General features: G+C 38.6%; 1 protein-coding gene across 10 annotated transcripts in view; it reads left to right on the top strand.

The window, feature by feature from the left end:
- MRTFB (myocardin related transcription factor B) overlaps window positions 1–17,647 on the top strand; it is a 201,742-nt gene that overhangs the window by 135,027 nt on the left and 49,068 nt on the right. For all 10 annotated transcript variants that reach the window (XM_082643467.1, XM_082643463.1, XM_082643469.1 and 7 more), the window contains 3 exons: window positions 11,159–11,224; window positions 13,325–13,380; window positions 14,507–14,582. In XM_082643467.1, the coding sequence (XP_082499593.1) occupies window positions 11,159–11,224; window positions 13,325–13,380; window positions 14,507–14,582 (198 nt within the window). The remainder of the gene's footprint in view (window positions 1–11,158; window positions 11,225–13,324; window positions 13,381–14,506; window positions 14,583–17,647) is intronic.

The following is a 17,647-nucleotide window of genomic DNA, read 5'->3' as shown; positions in this document are numbered from 1 at the left end:
CCAAGAAAAAACCCTGTAGCCATTAAGCAGTGACTTCCCCCCAGTTCCAGGTAGCCACCAATCTGAGCTCTGTCTCTGTGTATTTACCAATTCTGGATGTTTCACATCTATGGAATCATATATATGACGTTTTGCCATCTGGCTTCTTTCACTTAGCGTAATGTTTTTCAAGTTCGTCCATGTTGTGGCTTATATAGTACTTGATTTCTTTTTATGGCTGAATAATATTCCACTGTATGGATGGACCAGGATTTGTTTATTCATCTGTTGATGACATTTGGACTGGACTGTTCCACCTTTTGGCTGTTGTGAATAGTGCTGCTGTGAACATGGGTGTACATGTGTGTGTTTGAGTACCTGTTTTAACTTCTTTTCAGTTCACCTAGAAGTGGATTTGCTGGGCTGCAACTGTTCCTAACTAAAATTTTATATAATGAGCTTGAGAAAGAACTGCCAAATGTGCTAATTTTGTATCTTCTGGTCTTTTTCTCTGATGAAATGATATCGTTCACAGGCAGTGAGTGACTCGCCGTTTCCTAACTGACTTCTTTCCCCCAAGCTGTTGCCATTATTAGTTGGAGCATGTCAAGACAAAATAACCATGTTTCTCTTTTCAACTTGTTCTTCACAGTCTGCAATGATTATTTCAAACTCCTTCACTAGCCTCAAAACTGACGTTTCCTTCATTCATCTCACTTTGAAAAGATGACCTTTCTTCCTCCTTCTCTGAGAAAATAAAAGCCATCATCTGGGAACTCTCTGGACGTCCCAGACCACATCTATAAACCTATCTGCAGCTGTATCCAATCCTCATTGCCTTCCTGTCATGATAGAGGAAGTGTCTTTTAACAAGGTTGTAACAAGGTTGTTCTTGTTTGCTCTGAATCCCCTCCCCTTCAAGGGATCTGCTACCTCTTATTCTCTCCCTTATTCTCATTCATATTCATTCATTCCCATTCTCTCCCTTCTCTCCCCTCCCCTTTTCTCTCTCGCTCTTCATCGCTTGTAAACCTGTTCAAGTAATTTCCAACCTGAAGTTCCACACCCCTCAAGCTTTCACCTCTCTCCTACCTTCCTGGGCAACATCTTTTTTTTTTTTTTTTTTTTTTTTGCGGTACGCGGGCCTTTCACTGTTGTGGTCTCTTCCGTTGCGGAGCACAGGCTCCGGACGCACAGGCTCAGCGGCCATGGCTCACGGGCCCAGCCGCTCCACGGCATGTGGGATCTTCCCGGACCGGGGCACGAACTCGTGTCCCCTGCATCGGCAGGCGGACTCTGAACCCCTGCGCCACCAGGGAAGCCCCCTGGGCAACATCTTGAAAGCATTGTTTCCATTACTGTCATTCTTACTCTTACCCCTCCCTAACCTCTTCCAGCCTGATTTCCATCCATCACTCCAAAAAGCAGCTCCTTCATGTATTACAACAGCAGCATTGGACCCAGTTGGTCGTGACCCCTTTCTAGAAACACTTTTATACGCACTCTCCAGGCTCCTCCTCCTCCTTAGGCAGCTTCCTCTCACTTCCTTTTTTGGACCTTCATCCCCTATCTGACCTATAAAAATGGGCTTTTAATTGTTGGATTTCCTAGGAACTTGGTCCTGTGCTTCTTCTTGCCTCCTCTTTCTATATTCTCTACCTTGGTAAACTCCCATAGCTTCAGATACTACATAAGTGACAACTTCCAAATTTTAGCCTCCTGCCAAGAGCTACCTTCTGAAATCTGGACCCATAGAGCCAGTTGTCGCTTTGACATCTCAGCTTCTAATTCAGACATGTCCAAGACTGAGCTCCCTAAATGGCCATGATGTATTCTTGAGTCAGTGGTCCACCCACGTGCTTAAGCCAGAAACCCAGGCATCGTCTTTATCTTTTCTCCTTCAAACACAACATCCAGTCCCTCAGCACACAGTGTTGATTTTGTTCTAAGTATTTCTCAAATCTGTCTATTACATCTCTCAGCTGTGTTGGAATTGAAGAAAAAAGAATGAGAAGTCTTACGCTTATTAGGTTTCTGTCCTGGAACATGAGAAAAATTCTACCAAATTTATAAATAAATATGTGGTTTACAAGAGAAAGCTTAACCTGAACTTCTGACAACCACTGTAAATATCTCTGCATTCAGTCAAAAACCCAGCCCCATCACTCTCACTAATTCTTTTGATATCTATTGGTCCCTTACTGCTTAATAGTTATTTCAAATTTTACTATTACTTTGGCATAATATTGCTGATAGCCTTAGGTAAGAGTAAGTGATCTTTGTTTCTGAATTTAAAATTACCTTAAAGCATGATGATGTATATTATGGGGAAGGGATAAACAGAAAGGTCCTCTCTCTTGCCTTGTAAGTGAGGATATAGATTGGTACAACCATTTGGATTGCAAAGGGTCCCTATCAAAATTTTCAGTGTGTGTGCGTGCGTGTGTGTGTGTGTGTATTTTGTGTGTGTGTGTGTGTATACATATATCTTTAAGTGTTTATACATACACATACACACACATGATGACACAAAATGAAGATAATCACTGCAGCATTGTTAATAATAACAATAATAGCAGGAAATCTAGAAACTTAAATGTATATGATTGATACATCCATATGTTAGATACAGCCACTAAGATAGCCAGAAAGAAGAATGAGCTGGATTTCATGGGTGGTTTTTTTTTAAGCAAATTATCGAACTATGTGAATGGTATGACCCCTCCACATGTATTTCCTTTGCACATTTTATACTTAACATTGCCAGAATATTCACGAAACATTCTCTAGAGCCATAGAAATTTAATAGTGGTTACCTTTATGGGGGAGGACTGGAGATCTCTGGTGGGATGGACTGACTTTCACTTTTTTTTTTAATTGAAGTATAGTTGATTTGCAATATTGTGTTAGTTTCAGGTATATAGCAAAGTGATTCAGTCATATATTTTTTCAGATTATTTTCCATTATAGGTTATTATAAGCTACTGAATATAGTTCCCTATGCTATACAGTAAATCCTGTTGCTTATCTATTTATTATAGCAGTTTGTATCTGTGTATCTGTTAATCCTGTATATACCACATCTTCTTAAATCAGTCGTCTTGATTGTCACTTGGGTTGTTTCCATATCTTGGCTTTGGGGTGCATGTATCTTTTTGGAATAGTGTTTTCATTTTTTCCGGATACATATGCAGGAGTGGAATTGCTGAATCACATGGTAACTCTGTTTTTAGTTTTTTTAAGGAACCTCCATAATGTTTTCCATAGCAACTGTACCAATTTACATTCCTACCAACATCATACAAGGGTTCTCTTCTCTCCATACCCTCTCCAACATTTATTATTTGTAGACTTGTTATTGTTGTAACTGGCCACGACGTGCAGCTTGTGGGATCTTAGTTCCCTGACCAGGGATTGAACCCTCGGCAGTGAAAGCACAGTCTCAACTACTGGACCACCAGGGAATTCCCTGTAGACTTTTTGATGATAGCCATTCTGACCAGTGTGAGGTCGTTGTGGTTTTAATTTGCATTTCTCTAATAATAAGCGATGTTGAACATCTTTTCATGTGCCTGTTGTCTATCTGTATGTCTTCTTTGGAGAAATGTCTATTTAGGTCTTCTGCCCATCTTCTGATTGGGTTGTTTGATTTTTTTTGGTATTGAGTTTTATGAGCTGTTTGTATATTATGGATATTGTTGGTCACATCATTTGCAAATATTTTCTCCCAGTCTGTAGGTTGTGTTTTCATTGTGTTGATTGTTTCCTTTGCTGTGCAAAAGCTTTTAAGTTTGATTAGGTCCCATGTGTTTATTTTTGCTTTGGTTTCTTTTGCCTAGGGAGACTGATCTAAGAAAATATCTTTTAAACTTTTTCGGGTTTTTTTGTCTGTGTTGGGTCTTTGTTGCTGCGCGCGGGCTTTCTTTAGTTGCACCAGGTGGGGCTACTCTTCGTTGCGGTGTGCGGGCTTCTCACTGTGGTGGCTTCTCTTGTTATGGAGCACGGGCTCTAGACGTGCGGGCTTCAGTAGTTGTGGCCCACGGGCTTAGTTGCTCCATGGCATGTGGGATCTTCCCGCACCAGGGCTCGAACCCGTGTCCCCTGCCTTGGCAGGCAGACTCTTAACTGCTATGCCACCAAGGAAGCCCAAAACATGGATGTTTAAATATAGGTGTTAGTGGTACATATACTGTATATTTCTGAATCCCAGGCTTAGAAGGAAAGCCTTCAGGATGTGACTGCTTACCCTGTGACTACAAAATACCCATTCACAGCAAAGAACTAAAAATATGGGAATCTTTATGGAGTTAAATTTGTTTAATCTTGTTGATGATGGGGAAGCTCAGTATGTTTGATGGTAGGGGGTGTATGGGAAATCTCTGTACCTCCCTCTTGATTTGGTTGTAAACCTAAAACTGCTCTAAAAAAGTTTTTTTTTTAATCCTTATGGTATTATGTTTGGAAAAAAACGTGGTTATCTTCACCAATTATCTAAAGTAGTAGTAGTAACAATAATAATAACCACCACCAGCTTTTTAAACATTTACTTCTGAGGAACAGGAAAAGTAGTCCATCAGTCTTTTGATACAGATTTTTTCAAGATGTCATTTGCCCCTACCTGATTGAACAAATGCAGTTGTAAACTTTACTGCTGAACTGCTGCTTGATAGAACACTGAAATCAGGGTTGAATGGGGCCCCCAAATGTAACTGTTCTAAGGTATTACTTAGGGGCCAGTTAATCCCTCCTGTATCTAAGTTCAAAAGATAATATGAAGATGTTGGCTTTTCTAAATTGTCTTGTTTTTATAGGACCAGGCCCCTAAATTAGCACTCTTTAAACAATACATAATAAATTTTTGCCAAAGTACAACTGCTTCATTCTCTTAACTACTCAAACATCTTTAAACAAATTTTTAAAAACTGAAACCAGGGTCTGTTTTTTGCCTAATATTATCTTCAGAGTCAATACATAGTCAATTCTAGAGTATTTTTCAGTTTCCCATCTTTGCTTTTGCCACTGGTTTACCTAGCCTTTACTTGACTGGCTCAGGGTTTTGGGGTGTTTTTTCCTCCCCTCATGATTCTGCAGTTTATTCTATCCAGTGTCCTGTAATTAAATAATATACATTGGATCTTCTCTTTGACTTGCAGGCAGCTGCTCATCCCCCCCCACGCCCCGTCCCCACTCATCCCACCCTCCTTCATACCCCATAACTGAAGCTAGCTATTTATAAAGAATTTCTTAAGACCATGGCTGCCTGCCATACTGCTTCCCAGAAAGTGTCATTTCTGCCTTGTTTTTGTTATATATGTTCCTCAGATGTCCCCTTGCAAATCCCCTGGCCCAAAACTGTGCTTTGTTTTGGCTTGTTCAACTCATACCAAATTGCTATATGTTATTAAAATGCTGCATAATGTGGGTTTTTTTCTTTAGAGTAAAAAGGCACTTTATGTCATATTATGGAAACATTTCAAACATTCTACTTACAGAAACAAAAGAGAAAAGACATAACTTGGTTCAAAAAGCAGCTAAAAATTTTGAAGGGGGTGTAAATATTATATGAAAGACATTATTCTATTTTGAGGTTGTTTTTTTTTTTTAATATTGGAAACTAATCCTAAAATTTTGCTCTAAAAGCACTTTAATCCATTTAAGATTCAGGCGGAAGGAACTAAGAGATACTTTGTGTGTGTGTGTGTGTGTGGTACGCGGGCCTCTCACTGTTGTGGCCTCTCCCGTTGCGGAGCACAGCCTCCGGACGCGCAGGCTCAGTGGCCATGGCTCGTGGGCCCAGCCGCTCCGTAGCACGCGGGGTCTTCCCGGACTGGGGCACGAACCCGTGTCCCCTACATCAGCAGGTGGACTCTCAACCACTGCACCACCAGGGAAGCCCAGAGTTGATACTTTTTAATTCTAAACTATTTCTGATGATGAATAAGAATGACATTTCCTCTTTGCCATTAGATGAGCTACCTTTCATTTTTCAGAATGGTGGTTAAAATTAAGTTTGTACTTTTCTTGTATTAAAAAAAGAGCAAGTTGAAAACATTTATGTTGACAGAATATTGTTTTTGTCTATTGTAACAAGGCATAACACTTAAGTAGAATTTTCAAAATTATATGCATTTTTCTTTTTGTTGAAATGTAATCGGAAACCATGAATGTTAGCCCTAAGAAACAATAACACACATCATCTTGGAAAAATTCAAAAATTAATTAAAATTTTTTCTCTAAATGCAACAGATATAAAGTAGTCTGTATCCATGTTTTCACACGTCTACTATAATTTCAAAGATGATGGTTTGCATATGAATTAGTCTCCTTACTTTATGGCCATGCCTTATATGGACCACATAGGGATATTCCTCCTTTTAGGAATTAAGGAAATAACTAAAAATAAGGAATAAACTTCATACACAAAAAACCCACCATAGCATTAGTTATAGTAGTTGTAAAAGTTGGAAACAACCTAAGTGATAAATAATAGGGGTATATTTAGTAAACTATGCATGTCCACCCAATAGAGTATTTTATGTAGCCATTGAAATAACAAGAATGTTTATCATTGTACAGTGCGATCATAGTATGTAGAAGCAGAGAATCAAAAATTAGCTTAGCTGGGCCTGCCTGGTGGCGCAGTGGTTGAGAACCTGCCTGCTAATGCAGAGGACACGGGTTCGAGCCCTGGTCTGGGAGGATCCCACATGCCGCGGAGCAACTAGGCCCGTGAGCCACAACTACTGAGCCTGCGCGTCTGGAGCCTGTGCTCCGCAACAAGAGAGGCCGCGATAGTGAGAGGCCCACGCACCACGATGAAGAGTGGCCCCCGCTTGCCACAACTAGAGAAAGCCCTCGCACAGAAACGAAGACCCAACACAGCAAAAATAAATTAATTAATTAATAAACTCCTACCCCCAACATCTTCTTTAAAAAAAAAAAAAAAATTATGCTTAGCTAAGAGACAGAGGAATACACCAGTATGATAACAGTAGTTGTATGTCTCTCTGGTTGATGATATTATTGGTGATTTTCTTTTTTGGTTTCTTCCTCCTCCTTTTTAAAATTTCCTTATTTTCTGTAATGAACATATATCACTCTTTTAATAGGTAAAGAGATTTATTTTCTTTTTAATAAAAAATAAAAACCTTGGACTCAGGCTAGTTAAAAAAGATGTGGCACAAAGGGTAAGCAAATGGCTCTGTAACCTCATCTCCTTCTGTCAATGGGGCTCCTTTGTGTACCTCTTGTGAGTTTTGTCATCGGGAAACACAGAGCTGTTACAGACTTCTCAGCCTGTGGTAACGGTTTTTGCACAGAGAATACAGTGCTAGCTGTATAATGAGATACGCTGTTAACACCTGTGTGCCACCCCCCCCCCACCTTTTTGAGAAAATGAAACAGGTTTAACCCCACCCATTTTAAACGTAAGAACTTCTTAGGTCCCTGTATCGGATTATTTTCATTTCTACATGTTTCAAAGATAAAGACATTCTTTGAAAATGTTCAAATGTGAGCAGTCGTAACATGAATTCTATTTCAACACCATTATTACTGTGTCCTTTGTTTTCTGAAAGGATGTAGCTGCTCACTCACTGAGTGTTTTGAACTCTTTTTTTTTTTTTCCTTCCAGAATTCTGTAGATTTACATGTTTTCTTTTCTGGCATGTAATTATTTGTTAAGATGGCCATGGAGTTGCTGTATTTTAGTCAGTTTCCTAATGTGTTGGAAGCTATGATGTCAGCCCAGTAGCACAATTTATCAATCCAGCAAGGCACCGGGGGCGAATGCTCTCAGGTCTGTTTTCAGACACAAGGCCATTGCCCCGAGGTTGGCTTCTTAGGCAGCCATACACCACCACCACCCACTGCTGCCACAGGAAAGCAGTGCTGGACCAGCGTCTAGTCTTCTGTTTGTGGCTACAGGAGTGCAGTCTCGTGAACGTGTGCAGAGTATGTCAGGTTTCCAGGGATCAGCCAGCCTACCGGGTTATCCACTGGTCTTAAGAACTGCAACTGTGCAACAGGCCCAGTAGCATTCAGTGATCTGGGCCGTCCTGCCCTCCACACAGACGTGAGTTTGGAGGCTGCAAAGGGAGGAAGAGGGTCTCCAAGGTTAACTTGATAAAGCATCTTGAGATGCTCACATGCCCACAACGGTGAACGCCTCTATGATCGTTAAGAGTCAGGCAGTCTCTATTCAGGGTCTCTTCCCCCTTCAAGGTCTGGATAAGCTCTGCCCAGCTCTGGGCAGCTCTAGCTTTCTAGTGTTGTAGGACAGTTAAGCTGTCTGCATCATTCAAGCCTCGTTCTTCCCGGCCTGGGTGGTCTGCCTTTAAGGGACAGGTATTGCTTGTCATTTATTGTGTTAACTTTTTTTTTTCCACTCATTTGATGAGTGGAAAAGAGTAAAAGGAAGTTTGCTATTGTCCAAAATTATGAGCCTGTACCTATCTGATAGGTACTTTTTATAACCATTAGTTCTCAGAAGAGCCTCCATCAGGTTGCAAGTGATCGGTTGTATTTGATATGAACGAATACTATAATTGTGTTTTAACATTGACCAAAAGTAGCAATGTATCCAAGTCTCTTGATAGGGCATAGTGCCTTATATTCAACATATTGTGTCCCGTGCTGCCCATCTTTTGGTATAAATGAAGACTAAATCAAGCTCGGTAATCTGCAGTCTTAACAACATGGCTAGTTATTTGCCTCCTCTTCCATTCATGTTCTTCCTAATGTCTGCCTAAAAACAGACCCTCTGTTCACAGCTGCTGCTGTTCTTTCCCATGCATGCACCCTGCAGTCACTAACAGACACCTAATACATAGGCTCTTAATGAATGAACATGCCTCGGGAAGGCTGCCTGCCACACCTGCTTTGAGTAATATTTGTAGTGTAAGGATATTGCTACTTGGGAAAATTAATAGGCAGTGAGAGCATTGATTGGGAAGATTATTCTCCCACCTTCGAGCAGTATGAAATAAATAGGATTGATTGTTTTGTTGTGAAGAAAAATGGATGGAAAACACAGTGGTTTTGTTTTATTTTAACAATTGGTGGTTGGTGACATGCATTCATTTTGCGTATCACCCTCATGGCAACAGATACCTTCGCACAACAGCATGAAAATGCAGTCTCTGGTGAAAGATAATACAGCTGACAGGACTGCCATGAAGGCGCATGAGGGCAGCTGGCCAGCGTACAGTCAGGAGATGCTTCAAGACTAACAAGCTGTTGTCACCATGCTGTTGCGAATGTATCTCTCATTCCAAGATGCCATTCGCCTAGAAATATGTATTGTGTTTGACACATTTGTCTCACTAGTATGGTGCTTTGTTTGTCTTAAACCAAAAAAGAGGCTGTTGATATTTTCATTACCCTTTTTATTTTACTCCTTTCTTTGAAGACTCCCGTGGGAGAAAGGAAAAATACTACTGCTAGAGAGTCTGCAACAGACATGGACCACTGTGTTCCAGAAGTGTCAGCCTTTGAACTAGAGATTGTTCTGACCCTTTTCTCCTCTCAGTATTCCCTTTCTTGGTATTCTGCCTCTCGAATATGACCACCGTGATTTCAGACAAGAATTAACTTCGGCATTCATAGAAGAATGTCGGAGTGTGCAGGCGTTTGGGTGCTGTCAGATCCACAGGTCATCTCCTTGGTTATTTTTGTTCCTAGTAAAGTACAGTGGGAACATACTATTCTCAATAAACTGTAAGTTATCAGGGAAAAGATCTTTGTGTTAGAGCATAATTGATTCAGAGAACTGCAAAACATTTTAATGTGAGAAATGTGCATATATTTTTTGACTCTAAGTTTTTCTTTTGCTGTGTGTAATAGAATCTTATGTCAATTGCTTCAGTTCTAAATGGGATGTCAGTGAAGCTTTGTGGCCCCCAAAAGAAGCATATAAAAAAATTTTTCAGTATTAAGTAAAGGACAACATTCATATCTAGCAGTGAATATGAAAATATATTTAAAATATAACTAAGATTGGGCTCTGCTCTGCAGTCAGCACAAGGGCAAGCAAAAAGCAAAGGATATGAGGGCCACAGGCCCTGCATCTTCAGGTCTTGGGGTTAATTGCAAGTAGAAGCCGTATGTGCCTTGCATTTGAGCCTGGTCCAAGCCAGCCTCATCACGCCCTTGCTAAAAAATTGTCTTCCTTCCCTACCATTTAAGAAATACACATAGTTAATTTTTTTTTTCATATTGACAACCCTTAGGCGGACCCTTAATAATCCTAACCTTGGTTTTCATCCATGGTTTGAAAGAAAAATTAAAAATGGAAACTTAAAATTGAACGTAAGGCAAACCAAGGAAAATATTTTTCAAAGTTACTTCATATATTACTCTTTTTTGAAATCAGCTCACTTTCCAGACAAAAACATAGAGATGCTATGAAAGGAATCTGCTTGAGAAATCTAGGGGAAAAAGTATATTTTATTAAATTTGGCAAGCGGGATTTCCACGTTTTGTGATGTATACCTTGTTTTCTACAAGTTTAATGATTTATTTACTCTTTTAATTAAAATAATTAGGTACCAATTGATTTGTGGCTTTCTTAGAACTTCTGGAGTGAGATGCAGTATTATGTTTTGCAAAGATTGTTAAACTTCAAAGTCTTAATTCAGAAATTTTCCTTTGGGTCATTAGTAATATCTCATAGGTCTAATTTGTATTATGAAGTTGGCCTTCATTAAAGCGATTTAAAATTTGTTCCAGATGGAGTGAGTTCCTCCAAATACATTCATCTTTCCTTAAAATACATTTTTGCTATTAACTTGTTTTTTAAAAAACTAAGGAATGTCAAGGTATCTCACATTTCTATTTTTATTAATAAGAATATATAAGCCAACCATTTTTGTTTATTTGCTGAGTATGATGTGATTGTATTTAAACAACAAATACTTAGCTTTAATCATCAACTTAAGATTATTAACTGACTAAACAAAAGATAAGCTGAGAGAACTTCAGAGTTCACCCAAAAGGCAGAAATCACAAACTGATTTTTTTTTTGGGGGGGGGACAGGTTGAATGGTGCCAGGTAGTATCCTTATTCAATTATGAAGTATAAGCTTTTTAAGTAAGCTTAATTGTATCTCCTCTGGAACTTTGTAAGTTGGACCCAACAGTTTGCCTGTAAACTCCAATGGTGATTATTTCCTTTTCACAGTGCTCCAGCTGAGGCTGCAACAAAGGAGGACAAGAGAACAACTAGTGGACCAGGGCATCATGCCACGTAAGATTGAAGTGTCACTGTCATTTCTAATGTGATGTAACAAACTGTGCATGTCTAAGAAGAAGCTGTTTCACACTGTACTTTCAGTGGTATCCATTTAATCCATATACAATTTATAAGGAAACACCAGGCATCAGCATTGCTAACCTAACAGAATCATTTAAAATACATTTTGGAAACCAGATGCAACTTAAAAGATAGACACGAATTTTATATTATCGAAGAATACCTTTAAAGTTCTGTAATTAGGCTAACATCAGTTCTTACTTCAAACTTGAGCATTAGTTTTAGTTTTAAAATAACTGAAGTAATCACTCTAGATAATGAATCCAATGATACTGGCAAAAGTAACATGATAAGTTAATTCAAAACCTGGTTCTACTTTAATTTAATTCAAATTAATTATCTTTGATGCTACAGTATAGTCTGTATAATTATGTATCTCAATTACAGGACTAATAAACGTTCTATTTATAATTAATAAAATCTTTCTTGCCCAAGTACAGGTATTTTCCCAAGTAGCTCTAGGCTTCATTCCTTCATTTTTGAGAGTCTGTTAATTTTAGAATATTTGTCCAAGTTGTCTTCTTTACCTTTAATCACCAAATTTGGAGGTGATTTTATATTTTAGAGGAGAAGAGTGGTGGTTTTGTATAGGCTGTTAGCATTATTTTGGGATTTTTGTCTAAAAATTGATTTCTCTAAGAAGTAACTTATTTGGCTTAAAAAACTAGAAAGAAATTACAAAATGCACTTACGCTTCCCAGTCTTCACAGTCACTGCTGTTGCCTTTTTTTGGTTTATGATAAGGAACGATTTTTCTCTGTGAAAAATGTTTTTCCCTGTGAAAACTTTTTTTTCTGAACTACTATTAATTGAGTATCTACATATTTTAAATCTAGCATTGTGATAAAACCAGTTATCAGAAGCTGGTTTGATAATCTGCCAGATTTCTCCACCACTACATTCCTGATATGAACCAATCAAACAGGATCAAAGTGTGGTGCTTTAAATACCACTGTGAAGCCAGCTGTATAGTCTGCTTTTAGGAGCTGGTCCCTGGCCAAACCTGTTTGGGCTGGGCTTCTGTGAGTCTTTGCAATGCTTTAAGTACCAGAATTGAAAAGAATGTTACCAAGAGCTGATTGGCCAATATTGGGAGGTGATAGCCCAGGTTAAGCCTAGTCCTGCATTCCATCCACATTCTCTGACTGCCCATAGTGATAAGTGCAGGGTGTAATCAGACAGCAGTGGACATACACACAGAAGATTTTGCAAAGATAATTGATAGAAATACTGTAGTATGTGATGTTTTAATAAACACTGCCTCTCTCTCTCTGGGACTTTGGAATAATGTACTAGCAGTTAACATATTAAGGAATCACTGTGTCTTTAGAGTGAGTTGCATTGTGGTATGGTAGAAAGAGCATGAACCTGCCAAATTCAGAATTCTAGATGTAAATCCCGCTTTGACCACCATCTAGCTGTATAACTTCAAGAATTCATTTAACCTCTTTGAGCCTTTCATCTGTACTGGGGCTAATACCTATGTCACAAGGCTCTTGTGATGATGAGCAACAATATAACTGTGATGGGCCACAGAGCACGGGGCTCAGTGTGTTGTGGGTTCTCAGTAGGTGGTAACTCTGATCTCTTAGACATGAACTGCAGAGTGTCCTCAAGTTCAAGGCTAGATCCCTCCAACATTAAATGCCCTGAGGACATGTGGGCTTTTCCCAGTAACTTGTAGGGCCATAAGAGCAAAGGCCTATTAAGGAACCATCAAACAGTTCCCTTGGTAATGGTAATTTGCCCCAAATTATGGGCTGGAACTAGTCTGACCTGATATATGCATTGTCATTATGTTTACAACTCTGTTGTGAATGTTCACTTGTTTTATTTGTGAAACAGATAATTTTAATTCTGAAACATTTAAGGTTTCAATTTTACAGATCTCCTAAAGGAATTAGGAAATAAATGGAACTGTAGAGGCACACTAATCAGATTAAGAGGAAACATCACCATGATACGCTGTAACATTTGACTGAAGTATTAACTCCTCTATTTATACCACGGAAATGATTTCTTTTCCTCTCACAGCCCTGAAGAGCCCAGCAGCATTCCACGAGCAGATAAAAAGCTTGGAACGAGCCAGAGTAAGAAATTTCAGTTTAAAATATTCTGCTTCTCTCTTTCGTATTAAAGTACCTGTGGACAAGTAATGTCTTACTCCTACGTATATCAATAGAGAAAATATAGTGTATTTTCAGGATACATGGCATACAGAGTAATATATCCTGGGGTAGTTTTATCTTGGAGGTTTATAGAAAATACAGGACATTCAAATTTTGTTCTTTTAAAACTAGTAAACTAGTGTTGTACATAAGGACAAGTCACACTTTTTTCTTACTTTTGGAGCATAACAACAGTTTTTAGAATAATGATGGAGTCATTCTGCCATTTGTTACCTCTGCAGACAGACAGCCCAAGTGATGTACTGACACCGGATCCTTCCTTCGTTTCCCTCCTGGGTCTGTGTTCGCAGTACATTTGACCAAGGGTGGGAGAATTTGGCTGAGTGAGGAATATTGCCATATTCAGCCCTGTTTTATTCTTTGAAATGACTCCATCACAGTTGCACACTAAATCGGTGTTTATCATTTTTCTTTAAAAGTGCCATTATTCTTTTTGTTTCAGAGGAAACTTCTATCATGCAATATGAAAATAAGCATGTTCCAAAAATTCCTTAAGACTTTTCCCAGGATGCAATAATGATCTCTCAGAGTCTTATAAAATACAAAACCCATTTTAAAGCCTTATTGTTTAGAACTGAGTACAGTTCTGAATAAGAAAGTATGATTAAAGATAGGAATTCATCACAGAAAATACATTAGGATTTTTAGGAAATGTGTTATCTTAGATGGATTTTTACTTGACCTGAAGTGTAGATTTTATTGATTTTAGATATTTAAATGTTCAAATCCTCTGTTCAAAAGTCATCTTCAAAATTATGAGCCTTTGCCTTTTCCAGGTTTTAAAATAAAAGTGCTTACTTTATACCAGCATACACTTCAAATCTCTGTACCACTTTGAAGGCTGCAATTTAAATCATGTATTGGATAATAGTTTTTCAAAGTACTAATTTCTACTCTTCCTCTCAAAATCATGATCAAAAGAGTATACAGTTTATTTAAATAGAGTACCTTGAGAAAAAAATGTAAAACTACAATAAATCATAAACAATTTATGGTAAGAATTTTTCTCTCTCTCTCTTTTTTAAAGACCGAAAACTTTTTGAAGCACAAGATTCGGAGCCGACCAGATCGTTCTGAACTTGTCAGGATGCACATTTTAGAAGGTAAAAATTCTATTTCTGCTTCTTTTGCTACATTTTCTCAAGAAAAGAAGTGAGAATTCCACCATTTCTGTTTATTCCCATTTTAATAACTTTTTACCCCACAGGCTGACATCCTCCAAACTGGATAGCAACATGAAGACCCAAAGCTAAAAATGTTATGTTAGATACATGGGGAAGGTTTGATTCTCCAAATAGCCAATTGATGGACTGACTCTTCCCCGCCAGCTGGGGGTGCTATAGGTATCTCTACCATACAGTTCTGGAAAAACATTTTCGGTCCAGAGGATTTCTTCATCAGTGAGGCATGTGCGCCTGCTCATTTGGTCGTAAGGGGTATGATAGCCACAAGTCTAACCCTAGATTTTCAACGACTTGGACCCTGTTAGGTCTTCCTGGGGCAAGGCCCATACCTGACATTTTCTCTTTGTTGCTACTTAACCCACAACAATCCAGCTTGATCTGACCATTATCACAAACTAGCTCCACCTGACCCACCAGATTTTCTCGATGACTGAGCCTCATCTCTTACGAAGCTAGTAAGGACAGTTCCACTCCATCTTTGGTGAGACATGTGGCTCAGGCCGTGATGTTTTTCTAAAAACAGAGCATTCTCGAAATCTGGTATCTCCACCATAAATTCCTGAGTTACATTTTCTTTCATTGTTTTGCTTTACTGACTAATTTGTGGAGCAAGACTAGGAGCTTGACCCTGTGATAGTCTTGAGAGTGTTAAACCCGGAGCAGAAACAGAGACTTCTCAAACATTTAGAGACAGTTATTAGGTAGGAGGAAGATTAGATTTGTGTTCTCTGGCCCAATGATAGAGTTAGTGTTAGAATTAGGTTGATATGACAGAGTATTAGATTATAGCTCAGCATAAAGGTCAGTCAGATATGTCCAAAATAAAATCTTCAAGAAGTGATACGGCTGCCATTATTAGAGCTGTTAGTTCACTGGCCCGCAAGCTAGACACCAGAGACCCAAGTGAGCCAGATGGATGCCCACCTTCATGGAGCTTACATTCTAGTGGCAGAGACAGATAATACACAGGCAAAACAAGTAAATTACAGATTGTGAAAAGTGCTGTATAGGGAATAAACAGGCTGCTGTGATAGGGAATAAACACAGGCTGAAACCACATTAAGGATGTTGTAAAGAAGTTCCAACTATCAAGTTGGCCTCTGTAACCCCAAGTAGCATCTCTTCTAATCCAAATAATCTATGATTATGTAACTATCTTCATGTCTGGGATGGGAGGTGAGAGGTCTGTTCCTGTCTCTACTTTGGGTTGTGAACATCTCAGAAGTCTCCTGGACTAAAAAAGCTTTTCCAGAACTCCAGTGGTAGGGTAGCAGCAGCTACCAGCTGTCAGGGATAAGTGAATCTTCAGAGAAGCAAATTTGCTGGTAAGTAACTTGGTAAATGGCTCCTTCTGTGCCTCAAAATATCTTGACCTATAAGGAACATTTTTGTAGGAATGATGCTGTCTGTTTCAACTTGCCTTCTAACTGTAACGGGTTTTATTAATATAATTAAAACTAAGGCAAATACATTTAACTATCAAAAGGAATCATATCTGCTTTTTCCAAAAAGAGACTACTCAGCATTTAAAAACCTAACTATGTATATGAATGAACCATAAGTGATGTTTTTAGGACATCTCTTCTAAAGTAGAGACTTTGGAAGTAAGAAAGAATGTCTCATCTATAATTTCAAAAATACCTTAAAACCACGTTCCCCAACTTATTATAACATTATCCCAATTTTGATTGAATTGGATGTTTGGCAGGCAAAAGTCTAAATTATTTCCTGAAGTTCAGCAGCCGAAACCCAGCCTCGGCCTCATGGAGATGATGAAGCACTCAGACCAGGAACAGAAGCATACCAAAATGCCAGCCTCTAATTATTTACTTTTGGAATATTTTCTTCCCAAACATTCCTGATATCACTTGGATAATGTCAGTGGAAGAGAGGAAAAGGCAGAAGACTCTCCTGCCTAGATCTTAACAAAAGCTTTTAAACATCAACCTAAAAGTGGTTTGCACGATCTGCTTCCCCCCCACCTATCGTCTTCCTGTGTGGCTAGAAGGGTTCTGTCTAATAAGATTGGGGCCAGAGTTGTTTATACAGGAAAATTATAAAAATGAGATGGGCATACATGTTATTTTAACTTATAGAAACATGAATTTATTTGCCAGTATTCCAACTTAGGGGTAGGACCTTCACGTGCGGGGAAGGCTTTAACGAACGGAGCTCACATCTTTCTTGTATAAAGCATAGCCATTGTGCATCATCTACAATTTCCATTCATGGTGGAACAATACTCAAAGATGCTTGAAAAGCAATCTGAGTTTAAAAATCCTAGATTTTATAATTTTTTTCCCCAGATCTTTTACTGTTGTTAGTTGCCCTAAGTAATGGTGACAGTGATTTTTTTTTAATGGCTTACCTTTATCAAGTCATTCCAAAGCATTTAACTCAGGTTTCCAAGAAATAATCATTTTATTTTTGAAGTTTATGATTTCCCCATAACATCTGGTTAAATTATGTATTGACAATAGCAGTCACAATAGTGATGAGCTGTTTTGTAGACGATCAAGATTGATACTTGGTAAGCACATAACTTAACCAGTAGAAAGACAGGTGATCAGCTGTGCTGGAGGGTAGTTTATTGGCCCTTGGGGTCTCAGTGCTCTTTGGGCCTCAGCCAGGCCATCTAACCTACAGAATGAAGAACATCAGATAATCCTGAGGTTACTTACAGGGAATTTCATTAAAAGACCTTATACTGAATAATTTAAGGGGCAAGCGACTTTCAACTCAGTATTGGGTTAACCCCTCATCATTATCTTTAATCAATCATAAACATTATTTAGAACAGTGTAATAAAATAATGAGTTACCAGAAACACAAGTAATTGACAGAATTATGCAAATGAATGAGTTATGATATTTATAGTAGTTTCACACCTGTTATACAACTTTATGCATATGTGGGTAGATGAGTTGATGCTTCTGTATGACTATTAATTACTATGTAATTGAATGTCCCAAGGTTATGTATTC

The sequence above is a fragment of the Mesoplodon mirus genome (assembly GCF_964341445.2).
Source record: "Mesoplodon mirus genome assembly, chromosome: 15".
In the NCBI taxonomy this organism is placed as follows: Eukaryota; Metazoa; Chordata; class Mammalia; order Artiodactyla; family Ziphiidae; genus Mesoplodon; species Mesoplodon mirus.
The sequence above is the reverse complement of the archived record's forward strand: the minus strand, read 5'-3'. Positions and strand labels throughout refer to the sequence as shown.